General features: G+C 37.3%; 2 protein-coding genes across 3 annotated transcripts; one reads left to right on the plus strand and one right to left on the minus strand.

Annotated features, from left to right (window-relative positions):
- The first annotated feature begins 2,098 nt into the window (after window positions 1-2,098).
- LOC121782265 lies at window positions 2,099-5,128 on the plus strand. The gene is made up of 3 exons (XM_042180027.1): window positions 2,099-2,645; window positions 4,193-4,592; window positions 4,679-5,128. Exons 1-3 carry the CDS (start codon window positions 2,486-2,488, stop codon window positions 4,962-4,964), a joined length of 846 nt encoding a protein of 281 aa, XP_042035961.1. The 5' UTR covers window positions 2,099-2,485; the 3' UTR covers window positions 4,965-5,128.
- Window positions 5,129-5,181: 53 nt separating this feature from the next.
- LOC121782264 (phosphomannomutase/phosphoglucomutase-like) lies at window positions 5,182-11,918 on the minus strand. Of its 2 annotated transcripts, XM_042180025.1 has the most exons (18): window positions 11,764-11,918; window positions 10,899-11,108; window positions 10,656-10,722; window positions 9,482-9,665; window positions 9,251-9,303; window positions 8,926-9,014; window positions 8,583-8,819; window positions 8,263-8,327; window positions 7,696-7,756; window positions 7,496-7,613; window positions 7,329-7,410; window positions 7,169-7,241; window positions 7,037-7,098; window positions 6,512-6,607; window positions 6,220-6,374; window positions 6,048-6,144; window positions 5,666-5,743; window positions 5,182-5,580 (listed from the first exon to the last, which is right to left on the minus strand). In XM_042180025.1, the coding sequence occupies exons 1-18, from the start codon at window positions 11,768-11,770 to the stop codon at window positions 5,473-5,475; spliced, it is 1,842 nt and encodes a 613-aa protein (XP_042035959.1). In that variant the 5' UTR covers window positions 11,771-11,918; the 3' UTR covers window positions 5,182-5,472. The 2 variants fall into 2 exon arrangements, with proteins under 2 accessions (XP_042035959.1, XP_042035960.1); XM_042180026.1 differs by lacking the exon at window positions 10,899-11,108 and having other exon boundaries at window positions 11,764-11,897.
- Between the last annotated feature and the right edge of the window lie 362 nt (window positions 11,919-12,280).

The following is a 12,280-nucleotide window of genomic DNA, read 5'->3' on the forward strand; positions in this document are numbered from 1 at the left end:
GCCAAATCCTCAGCATCATTGTCCTTACCTCCCACAGCATCCCCCAAGACATCAACATCAGAGTTCCTATATGCATCATCCTCAACAACACTCTTACCCTTGTCTTTAGCTATATGATCCATCTTACCCACATCCTCACCCACACTCTTTCCAACTTCATCAGCATCACAATTCCTATCTCCCACCATCTCACTCACAGTTTCAACCACAAACCTCATACTAGACTGGAACAAACTCTTCTTAATACTACTTTCAACACTCTTCTCCACAACATCTTTGGTAGAAACTGACTTCAACTTGCCACCCTGTGAAGTTGTCTCCTTTCTACCCCTTCTGGTTGACATACTCTTATTCACAGACTCAACATTACTCCTTTCTACTGACTCCGACTCAACCACTCGACTCCTTACAGCTTCATCTTCACCAATGTGCTCTAGACCACCCTTCTTCCCACCCACAATATACACATCACATATTTGATGCTTCACTGTGGTCAGGAACTTCAACATTAACATCACCTCTGCATCACCCGTGATGTTAATAAACTCCATTCCCCATTTTCTCTTGAAGCATAGCCTCTCCCAGCTATCAAACCCTAGCTTATTCAGTTCATCGACTAGGTCGAAGTAACCAAATCTATCTGGTTCAAAACCACTACCTTCCCACATTTCCCCACCTACGTATTTCTCACAAATCCTCCCATCAGGAATGAAATGCCCACCATGGTAAATCCGAAGCAGGAAAGGTTTGTTCGGATTCGGCTTGTCTGGCCAGAAACCCGGCCACATCTTCATGTTGACGAAGCCTGAAGCGCAGCTCGTCGCCGTCCGTCGCTGTTGCAGGTAAGCCAATAGACTCGTCGTCGTCGATTAGGCTGTCGTCGCTCGCTCTCTCGTCGTCGTCGTCGATTGCAGCTTGTCGACTAGGTTAGGTTACGGAATTTGTGGATTGATTTGGGGACGACTTTGTCGATTAAAACCTAATCAACAATTTATTTTTGTATTTTTTTATTAAGTTTATTTTTTTATTTAATTACACAGTCAACCATTATTGACCATGTCAGCCGCCACGAGGCGCCACGTCCATTATATCCGACACGTCAGCTCGCTCTTTCGCCGGAAATACCGTCGTGGGAAATACCAGACAAAATGCAAAGTTCATGACTTTATACGCCAACTTTAAAGCTCGTGGGAAAAAATGGAATTCGGGCAAGTTCGTGACTTTTAAGGCAGTTATCCCTTTTATTAAAGATCCTGACTTTTGTTAACTATATATGCTATTCTGAACTGAATGTTTGTTCCTATGGGAACATATTTAGCCCCAATAAATGATTCAATTATGATGCATCAACCACGCATGAATCAGTCAAGATTCAACAACGCAAACTATAATCATTTCACGACAAAATACAATAAAAATGCTACTCCACATGCATTCCTTAGTGAAATAGCCTTCGCAACCACACACAAAGCAACAGTCTATAGTAATTTTTTTTCAAACATCAAGCATATAAAACACAGAAACACTTTGATTTAAAATTTAATACAGTATATCATTTCATCGAGGCTATTAAACTTGGATTCTATTATCTACGACTTAAACTTGGATAAAAATTTGGGTAACAAGATTCATACCATTCATTCAATTGGAGCGAATATGTGAATTTGCTCTAGCAATCAAAAGATCCCCAAAGGTATAATGAGTTTAACATTTTTATATGACTATTATTGGTTTACTTAGACTTGAAATATAGTTATTTAATTGGTGCATGCGTTTTGGGATTATATTATGTTTTTGTCTATATAAAAATGAATATGTAATACTAGTACACAAAAGTGTAAGAAAAACGTTTAGTTGTTAATCATTTTCCTGTATGACAGAACGCGATTATATAACCACAAATAATAGCCATTCTTTATTATTTTATTTTACTTCATTTCATTTCATCAGATGGATTCAAAATAATGATAAATTTGAGGATTGCTTTCAACAAAAGAAATTAGCCTATTTCATTCCAATACAATCTAGAAAGTGCAATCTGCAATTTTAGTTAGGTTGCCTAATTAACCGAGAAATTAGTGAAAATTGAAAATAATTAGAGTTTCTCATGAAAAAGACTCAACTTTGATTTCTTGTTCTTTCACTCACTGATGACTCTACTTTGATGAATTTCCGATTTCTTTTTCTTTCAAATGATGACTATACTGTGAAACGGTAGAATTTCTTAGCATTTGATCGCAGCTGAATTGTAATTAGATAAAAAAGGTGAGATCCAGACTTACGTGTAACTCATCATCACTTGTCTGTTTGCTTGTCTTTCCTTTCATTTCATTAACTACCCTTTCTCCCATGGCTTCTTGAGAGAGAGAGCATCTCAGATCCCAAAAAAAATTTGGGAGTCCCAGAATCAAGAAAAGGTAGAATTTTTTGATACCTTCTCTTCTCTCTCCATCTCCATCTCCACCTAGAGAGAAGGGTCAGAGATATGCAGATACAGACGATTTGTTTGGGAGGGAGCTTCCTTAATCTCAGTGCCACTGACCAAATCAAGAATCTCAAGCATCAACCTTTCTCTTGTACCCCCAATTTGTCTCATTGTCATGTTTCAAAATCTGGATTCTCTTGTCCACCTCAGCTCTCAATAGGTATGAACATAGTTTACCCTTTTATTTCGTGTTCCAATTTTGTGTGTTTGATGATGCTATAATTAGAAGAGATTTGAGCCAATCAGGTGTGTATAAGGTTGATGTCTGATAGTGTTGACCTTTACTTAGTTGAAGCCACATAATTATAAACAGTAGGGAAACTCAGAGTAATGATGAATCACAATTAAGGCTAAGATGGAGTGGAACCATGGACAATGAGTGGACTGATGATTCATGGATATTTGAAGATGGCACTTTCTATGTTATTAGTAGTTTATAATCATATGCATAATTGCATATCATGCTTTGAACTCTTTTTGTTGCTAGTATGAGGGTATGTCTACCATAGTTCAAGGCTTGAATCAAACTCACTATTTGAGGCGTTTTACTCCAATTCTAGTATAATTTGGGTCTTTCTTGCTAGTATTTGTTGTTGGAGGCAGGTAGGTAGTTTGAAGGTATCAACACAACTATTAGGAACTCAATTTTGATATATCATACCGTACTAGTGTTTGCAGAAATTTTCAGGCCATGCACGAGAGGATTGTTTAGAATCATACTAGGATTTCTTTAACTTATAGATGAAGTAAAAGTTGGATGAGTTTTAGTGGAATCCCCATACATTCTGTTGATGCAGTGGCCAGTCGTTGTTGGCTGCAAGGGGGATTGGAGATTGATGAGATTGAGTTGGGCAACAAAAGCAAATGTCTCTCATAGTTTTTTGCTATAGGATTGACTAGAACCCTTAGCTACAAGGCGAGCTTGGAACTGGCTAGTACTCAGTGTTACACTGAGCTTCTTAATATTTCCATCAGCCTAGGAATATAAGAGGTTTCTTTCCATTAGGAATATAAAAGGTCTCCCTAGTCCCATCATTCAAAAGCTCCAACTTCCTTGTTTACGAGGATTCTCCATTTAGGACTATTGAGGACTTCTCTTGTTGTTCAAGGTACACCATATTTAAACTTGGAACGATCAGTGCAAATTCTAACACCCTTTTCTAGAGATATAGACAAGTCCATGTCATCATTAACAGGTACATTGTCGTCAAGGCTTAAAACTTTCCTTCACTAAGCGAACTTTAGCTGGATTCATCAGACATAGTTTGGAGTCTAGGTCCAGAGTATAGCATTATCTTTCCTGTACGGGCATGAAACTGATTATCTGCAAATTGAGGACGAACAGGTAGGGGCATTATCAGTATTTTGGGATTAAGATTCCTATTATTTGTGCTTCCTGCCTACAATATGAATGTCCCTTGGTTGTTGGGGTAGTTGAAATGAGTGTTCTATGCTATCAGATTCGTAGATCTTATTTTATCAGTACACAAGAAAGACGCCTGGCATTGACTTTGTGTCCATCCCATGATGATGCTGATGGATGTGAACAAATGCTATGCAACCAAATATTTTGTAGATACGGGGAGATAATTATTTTGATATTGTGGACTCTGGAGCTAGGAATTCTTAGACTGTTAGGATAAGCTTATTTGCCATCATCATAAATTGTGTTTCTGCATATTCTTATCATGCTGCTTAATGCAATAGGTTCTTGTAGAGCCAGTCAAATGGCTGAATTATTCCCCACAGTCTCTCCTGAGATTGTTGTTCGTGAGGCGAGGATAGAGGACTGCTGGGAAGTAGCCGAGACACACTGCAGCTCTTTCTTCCCTGAATTCTCTTTCCCTCTAGATTTTGTACTGAGAATCGACAGGCTAATCGGGATGCTCTTTGGGCTCTCGCTACCAAAGGGCTGCCAGAGAACTTGCCTAGTTGCTGTGACGGGAACTTCTTCCGAGGAAGTTCCGTTCTTCTTAGGGAGTGACGATCTCAGGATTGGAAGTTTTGATGGAAAACTTAGTCTATGCAAAGGGTATGTAGCTGGGATCTTGACAGTCGATACAGTAGCCGATTTTCTTCCACGAAAAGGGCCTCATCGACAAAGAAGGTACACTCGTTGTCATTATGCCTTTAGAATTCGAATTCCACCAAATACATCTGAGGCTTGATATGCATGTGTGTGATCACGGCCAGGACAGGAATTGCGTATATATCGAATGTTGCTGTCCGAGAAAGATTTCGGAGAAAGGGAATAGCAAAGGCGTTGGTTGCTAAAGCAGAGGCAAAGGCTAAAACTTGGGGATGCCGTGCCATCGCGTTGCATTCTGACCTTACCAACCCTGGTGCCACGAAGCTCTACTTGAGCAGAGGCTTCAGATGCATCGAGGTGCCGGCTGGAGCAAACTGGCCACAGCCGAGGACGTCACCGGAAATGGAATTCAACTTCATGATGAAGCTCCTCAACTCCACAGACAGCTGAGGTTTATGTAGGAAGCAGAAAAATACTCGATAATGATCATTGTAACTGCTAAATAGATTACATAATTTCAACCTGCAGATAATCGAATGTAATTATTTCTGAATGTAATGTTGTTTTGTGACACAATTAGATTGTCATATGTTTATGAAAGTATTTGAGTTTTACATTCACTTCCAAAATCAAACATTATAAAAATAAAGATCAAGGCTATAGTAAGTTATTAAGAACATGAACATCTTTATTTTATTTATTATCTATTTTGAGGCAGTGTTTATAGCAAGGCCTGATGAGACTGAAACATTATTACTGACTACATTGCAACGTAAATTACAACACTCTGGAGAAAGGAGGCAATCTGTTTCAAAAACAACTTGGAGAAATGAGGGAATCGGTTTCAAAAACACTGTTTGGCATGTCGAAGAAGGCCGATTGTTGCAGTTGCGAATGCTCTCTCAACGTCAACTAGGATTATCTTCGACTACATTTGGAAAAAAAAAATCGTCTTCGACTATATCTGGACGAATTTGTTCAAAGCAGATGTATCAAGAGCTGTAAACTCTCTCACAGCAGAATGAACAGCTAGACCAAGCTTGATGGCATATTCGTTGCTTGGTGCCTGCAGGATCCGCACGACCTATCAGTTTATTACAAAATACTAGTATGATATAATGTGCTTTGACGAATGATAAACTAATTATCACCTCGATATTAAGGGGCAGCACCGGGTCATGAAGTGAGAGTCTCAAAAGGAACCATCCACCGTAGCCGGAAACCCTCACCTATTTATAAGGACATTGAAAGTCAGTTCATGAATTAGATGAGAGTAAATTATTCCGAGGATATCCTAACAAGATTTAAAAGTGCTTCATGCCAAGAGACTTATATATCGACATAACCACAGAGAACTTCTGAAGTTCGGGACATATGAAACATTTGACATGATATTTTGAGCATTTGAAAAATGAGGATTGAGCAACTTAGATAAAGTTTAATATCCCAACATGGTTGCATAACAGGAGAAGTGTGAAGTCAGAGCTTCCAGATTGAACTCTTTTTTTTGTTAAAGCACTGGTTACAACTTACTCCTTCGTAGTTAACCGGGGCTTTCTTAAGTTTTGGATCGGAAGCAATGACGTTCTCCAAATTTTGTAGCACGGCCTCTCCATAAGCACGGAATGATCTAAAAGTAACAACTAAATGAGTATCCTGTGAAATCCAATTACAGTATTAGTCTGCAAAGTTTAGAAAAGCTCACCCTCCTTTAAGATCTTCGTGATCTTGGTTAATTTTAAGTCTTAGTTCAACAGAAAAAGCTGGTTCCTGTAGGCCATCTACCATGTCTGTCAGAACCTTGCTGCCTTTACCCACTCCAGAAGCCTTGGCTGACGCAAGTTTGTTTAATAGTTTGACCTACAGGTAATTTAAGTATACAAGCATAGAGTGATAAACATTATTGAAATCAAGTGTATAGGCTTGAAATGCTGACATAAAAAAGAACAAAGAGAAAATCTAGTAGTATCAATTCAAGTTAAATAATAGAGGACTACCATGAGATATGCTCCGTCATCAAGCCAATGATTCTCCTTGAGTGCTCCATGGCCACTGGTTTCAATAGCCAAATGTGATTCTTCTCCAACGGAATTCTGTCATTATTCCACCAACGTACAGCTTTTCACATGTCAGGATTGAAGAATGATAAAAATATCAACAAATCAGAATTTAAAATAGTAGAAGAAATCCTCCTGTAAGCGAAAAAATAATAACTATTTATTGAGCTGGCAATATCATCTTCTCGCTGTGTCTGAGGATCTAGACTATGTGGCAAGATGATCTCATTACAGGCATCAACAAAGAGGAATGACACTTAAGAAAACTGTAAATAGCTCCATGGGTAATTATGGGCTATGAATAACTCCTTATATATAAAGCCACAAAATGCATCAAGCATTTCCCCAAGAAGGCAAGATGTCACATGTTGCTGGAATTTTGGTTTGTCTAACAGCCTCGAATTCAGATTATAGCACAAAAAATTATTGAACTCTATAATGCAACATACTATGAAATGGGCATACCAAACGAATAGCTTCATCAATAACATTTTTGTAGCCTCTTTTGAATCTATGGTGCCTTCCGCCTGCCAATATGGTTTGGTGGTAAGTATAGTGATAGTAAAAACAAAAAAACATAAGTAACAGTTATCTTACCGAGCTTCTTTTCGATGAATGTAGTCAATCCATCTGATGTCACACTGTCAGTGACAATGGTAGTCCCAGGATGCTAGTTAAATAAACAAAATGGAATTATGTCAGGTTAGGGAATTACACAGTATACTAATAATTAAATATGATAAAGATGACCCCGTACTTCCTCCAAGACAATAGCAGACATAAGGGCTATTAATCGGTTCCGGTTTAACTCACGGCCACTGGAGTCCACAGCAGCAGATCTAACAAAACCACAGAACATTGTTTATCATATAAAGACATTCCATCTGATGTACAAAGAAATAAGAAAATCCACCAAACTGCTACCTGTCAACATCAGTATCAAAGATGATGCCCAAGTCTGCTTTGTTGTCCAATACAGCCTTGGTGATAGCTTTCATTGCATCCTTATCTTCTGGGTTCGGGATATGATTAGGAAAATATCCTGGAAAAGACAGTTTGTCATTCAGAGCCAAGATGCTGTAACACACTAAGAGAGCCATACAAGAATCTTCCAGATTCCTTACCATCTGGTTCTAGGAATTGACTTCCAGTAGTAATAGCACCCAGAGGCTGGAGCACCTTTTCCTGATAGACCATTAATGAAACTCAGTCATTAGCTAAGTTACTCCAAGATATTCACGAAATTGCATTAAAGAAGTAGGACATACCATGATACCTTTTAGGTCCTATACCAAAAATAGCATATTCTATATGTTTTCATATATCTATATAAAAGGCTCTTGATATGTTCATGCTGATCCTGCTCAAAATCATATCCATGATAGATTTGAAATATATGGATTCTCTTGCACAATCAATTCATGGCCGATCTTGACATTTTTTGAAGTTAATAAAGCATTTCTGTCTAAAGCACAGAAAATGAAATCGAAGCACAGTTTGTCAAGTTGAAATCTTTAAGAGCTTGCATGGACATCATTGTTTTTTATGAATACTAATTATCAGCACTACTCATCCATGAGATTCTGCCATGGTTGACAGCTTTTGTATCATTGATCTTATGTTTGAATTTCTTTTAACTTGAGGAGGAAAGAATTTCTGAAGTAAAAACGTGTTTAACAGTTCAAACTCACAGCAAAAAATCCTCCAGCTCCATTTCCAGCATCAACAACTATATGGAAACCCTCCAGTGGCTTCTCTGGAAGTCAGAAAAAGTAAGAACGGTGAGAAAGATTTACCGTACAACTAATAGATGAGTACATCACTAAAAAGTGGATTGAACAACAACTATTGCATAAAATTTAAATCTACAGAATGAGTTTAGAGAAAGACATCAAATCAGATCAAATATGGGAGTAATCCTCGGTTACGGTGGAAGTGAACTGAATTTTCTATCTATCTAAAATAAGTGGTGCCATATAATAGTCATGTAGATGGATATTGGAAGGCATACCTATATTCCCTGCAGCTTTGCGAACCGCTGCAACCAGATCAGATGTATAAACAGTCATGTAGTCTACTCTTTTAACAGATTGTGCTGCTCTTTTTTCAGCTTCCCTGAGACCTTCATCAGTGAAGTTTTTGTAGATATCAGCAGCGCGTTCCAATATGTCTTTGATGTCCACTTTCCCGAGCCCACCAGCATTAGTGAAGAACTTAAACCCATTGCGATTGTAAGGAAGATGGCTTGCTGTTCCAAGAAAAGACACAAGAATCACAAAATGTTCTATCTGGAAAGTGTGAAATCCAGCCTTCTATGTGGAACAGACTAAAAAAGGTAAGAAAGAGATGAGAACCTGTTATCATTATAGATCCATCTGCTGGACACAAGAAATCTTCATTTTTAGTCAGAGTGCTATTGAACATTGCTGGTGTGGATGCTAATCTACACAAGAATACCATGGTTGGAATCTACAAAATCATGCCCATTCAGGATAATCATCTTTCAATTACACAAAAAGTATTTTCAGTAATCTAGGAATTACGGAAAGTAGAAGTTGTTACAGTTGGCAGAACAGAACCACTAAGAAATAGCCAGATTTGCTAATCTGGGAGAAGTTCCCGCTAATTGATAAAGAAACCGTCTATCTGTCGCAAAGTAAGATAGAAATCTTAACGCACCCATACTGGATAACATCAACACCACCGCCAGCTAGACCTCGAGATACTGCATCCTGTAATTAAACCAGAATTTAACCTTAGACAATCTTAGCCATCCAGTAACACTAAAAAAGATTATCGTAATAAATTGATCTTAGGACAAACTTAGAAGCTGGCTAACCATGCATAAAACCATAATACGAACGGGATTGTACAACCAGCATATAAACCTAAAGCCTGTATAACTGATACCTGCATCTTCTGTGCAGATACTCGTGAATCATGTCCTACAGAGACTTTCAACCGTGTCGATGAATCGGGTTTCTTTCTATCTAACAACCATGCTGCAAAAGCAGCTGCAATTGCTTCTGTAACTGGTTCTGTGAGGCTAACAGGTTCGCCTTCAACACCATCCACAGCAACACCTCTGATATCACTGTTCCATGAACGATGATAAAAAAAATGTATCAGAAGAGGGATGTGAAGTGGTTACCTATGTGGAGTATCATCCAAATGCCAGACAAACTAAAGGACATAAAGAAAAAAATATTTAATACGGAGTACCATAATAAAATATAATGAGCAGCAAAACCATCCCAAGCATTGATCCATCAACACATGAAACACACATGGGTTCTCAACAAAGAAAAACAGGTTTCGAGGATCCTACCAAAGAAAATGCATCATACTATACATAGCAAGAATAATCTTTAACAACCAATTCTTATTGAGCGGACGAACGGTCTTCAATATATGTTTTTCATATGCATACTAAAACTCAATTATTAAAATTCAATTTGCAAATTATAAGTTAGGAAAAGGATGCTGCCACGTTTAATATACAGGTTGTACAACTTCTTATGTCCACAGAACAGTCTCCACTTATTCAGAAGCTTAGAATTAAATACAAAATGTATGATGAAGCCATTAAAATAAAATCAATTAATACAAAATTAATTCCTCAAACTTCAAAAGTTTATTCTATGTAGCCATTAATAAAAATGTTCACCAAAAAGTCTCTGCTTATTCAGAAACATAGAACTGCAATGCACATTAATCTAGGTTTCTGAATTTTCTTCCGATTCCAGCTTTCATATTGTAAAGCAGAATGATCATCAGCTTCTTATGTATCAAAGTGACCAAAGAGAAGGAAGTCCCAAGAAAGTGAGATGTCACGTGGGAAACTGTACACTAAAAAAATTGAACCTAAGAGCTCGTCAGCTGTTTTTACATCCGGGGTTAATAAACACTCTTGAGACCTTTTCACATAGATTTGCATGTTTAAGAAAGAAATTTCCTGAGTCACTCCTAGTAAATAAATTCCTGCTTGACATGGATATTTCATACTTGACAAATGACAGTCTTATTAACCCATGAACCTATCCAATTATATCAATAAGGAAATCGAATGGCACTTTATACTGACCTGCCATTTTGAAGCTTGAGAAATGCACTTTTGTCAACAGAATGTATGATAGTGGCAGGTGAGGCCGCTGCGAGAAGAGTAAAGACAATATAACCAAAGTGATAATTGATATAGAAAAGTTTTAAAACACCAACAAAAAGAAAATCAGATAGATATGCACAACGAAAAGGTTAGATCATTCAAAACATTCTAAAGATCGGGCCCAGGTAAAGCAACCAGAAACAATGAGAATCTAGTACAGACCATTGCAGTAAACAATTGCTCGGTTTAAATTCGAGAATTTGGAAAATTGCTTGGTGGAGATGTCATTCCACGCCAGTTTTCCACTTAGGTAGGGAAGCAAGTTTTTTCTATAAGGGGTACAACAATCCTTTCGGTATTGGGTGCTTAACTGCCTATCTTGCTGGCAGCATTGCGCTACCAGAACATGTTGGACAATCTTCCCTGACAATGCTGCATGAAAATTGAAATTTTGCACTATTATTATGCTTGTTATGGATACGAGCTTAATAAAAAATCACAATCTCCATAAAGTCTTGGGCGAGATGTTGCTTTCTGCCTCTAAGTTCAACTCTTATTCAACTTAATTTCCTCAAAGTAATAAAATTCCACGGTTTCCATCGGAACCCTTCTGTTACGTACTAATCACTTAAGCATCTATCTTTCTCCTAATTATAACATCAAGAATCATAATACATCATTACATCCACAAATATTTTGATTAATGCCAGTCACCAAGTGAACCGGGACAAGAATTTACTCTTTAAAACTCCTCGGAGCGATCACGAATACAAGAACTCTCATTAAATTGTTGATAATTATAGATCCGAAAAGCTTACCTACAGTTTAAGCTATTAATTTAGACAAATCGCCTCATTATCAAAAAAAGACATGAATTAATCAACTCATTCCATTTCCAATTCATCCATCACAACTATGATGCACAAATCAACACATCCTAGCACACCATAGCCGAGAAAAGCTAAGAAAAGTAGAGCTTCGGAATCGAATACACAAGAAAATTACTGGAAAATTAAATTCAATCACAACCGCGTATAACATGAAAATCTAGTAGTGTATCAATAGTAAAAAAAGAGGAAAACTTTACCTGCCATATTTGAATCGCGAGACAGTTGAATTGAGAGAAGAAGTGGTAGAGGTTGGCGAAGAAAACTATGGAAGGCTGCTCCGAATATGCTGATTAGGTGGCGAAGCTGTAGATCGAGACAGCTGCCGTCTTTTCTGAAAACGCGATTTTTCCAGTTGAAGTAACACGACTTAGGTTCTAAGCTCAAAATCTCCAAAGTTTAAAATAACAGAGTTCAAATTAAAAACGTTTTAACTCAAACTTTCATCTAAAAAAAAGTAATTAGTTTTAATTTCATCAACCGTCCTTAACTTTAGTTTATTCCACAAAATGTCATGCTAATGTTGTCTTACTAAAAAATAAGAATAATTAATATTCTTCTTATTTTATTTTATTCGCTATACTATTTAACTCTGTTTAAATTATTTATTTTATTTATTTATTCTCTTTTCAGTTATTTATTTTATTTTTTCTAGTATTTTATTATCTCTTTGATTACCTTACTAAAGACTATTTTCTTAATTTATATGCTAAATAT

Source organism: Salvia splendens, chromosome 20, assembly GCF_004379255.2.
Source record: "Salvia splendens isolate huo1 chromosome 20, SspV2, whole genome shotgun sequence".
Lineage (NCBI taxonomy): Eukaryota > Viridiplantae > Streptophyta > Magnoliopsida > Lamiales > Lamiaceae > Salvia > Salvia splendens.

Excerpts from the sequence above, each read along its gene's own strand:
- LOC121782265 (XM_042180027.1), top strand. The coding sequence starts at position 2,486 with ATGCAGATACAGACGATTTGTTTGGGAGGGAGCTTCCTTAATCTCAGT. Across the intron at positions 2,646-4,192 it reads TCCACCTCAGCTCTCAATAG|GTTCTTGTAGAGCCAGTCAA; the intron begins GTATGAACATAG and ends TTAATGCAATAG. Across the intron at positions 4,593-4,678 it reads GGGCCTCATCGACAAAGAAG|GACAGGAATTGCGTATATAT; the intron begins GTACACTCGTTG and ends GATCACGGCCAG.
- LOC121782264 (XM_042180025.1), bottom strand. Across the intron at positions 9,666-10,655 it reads CTCAAGCTTCAAAATGGCAG|TGATATCAGAGGTGTTGCTG; the intron begins GTCAGTATAAAG and ends TTCATGGAACAG. Across the intron at positions 9,304-9,481 it reads TATCTGCACAGAAGATGCAG|GATGCAGTATCTCGAGGTCT; the intron begins GTATCAGTTATA and ends GTTTAATTACAG.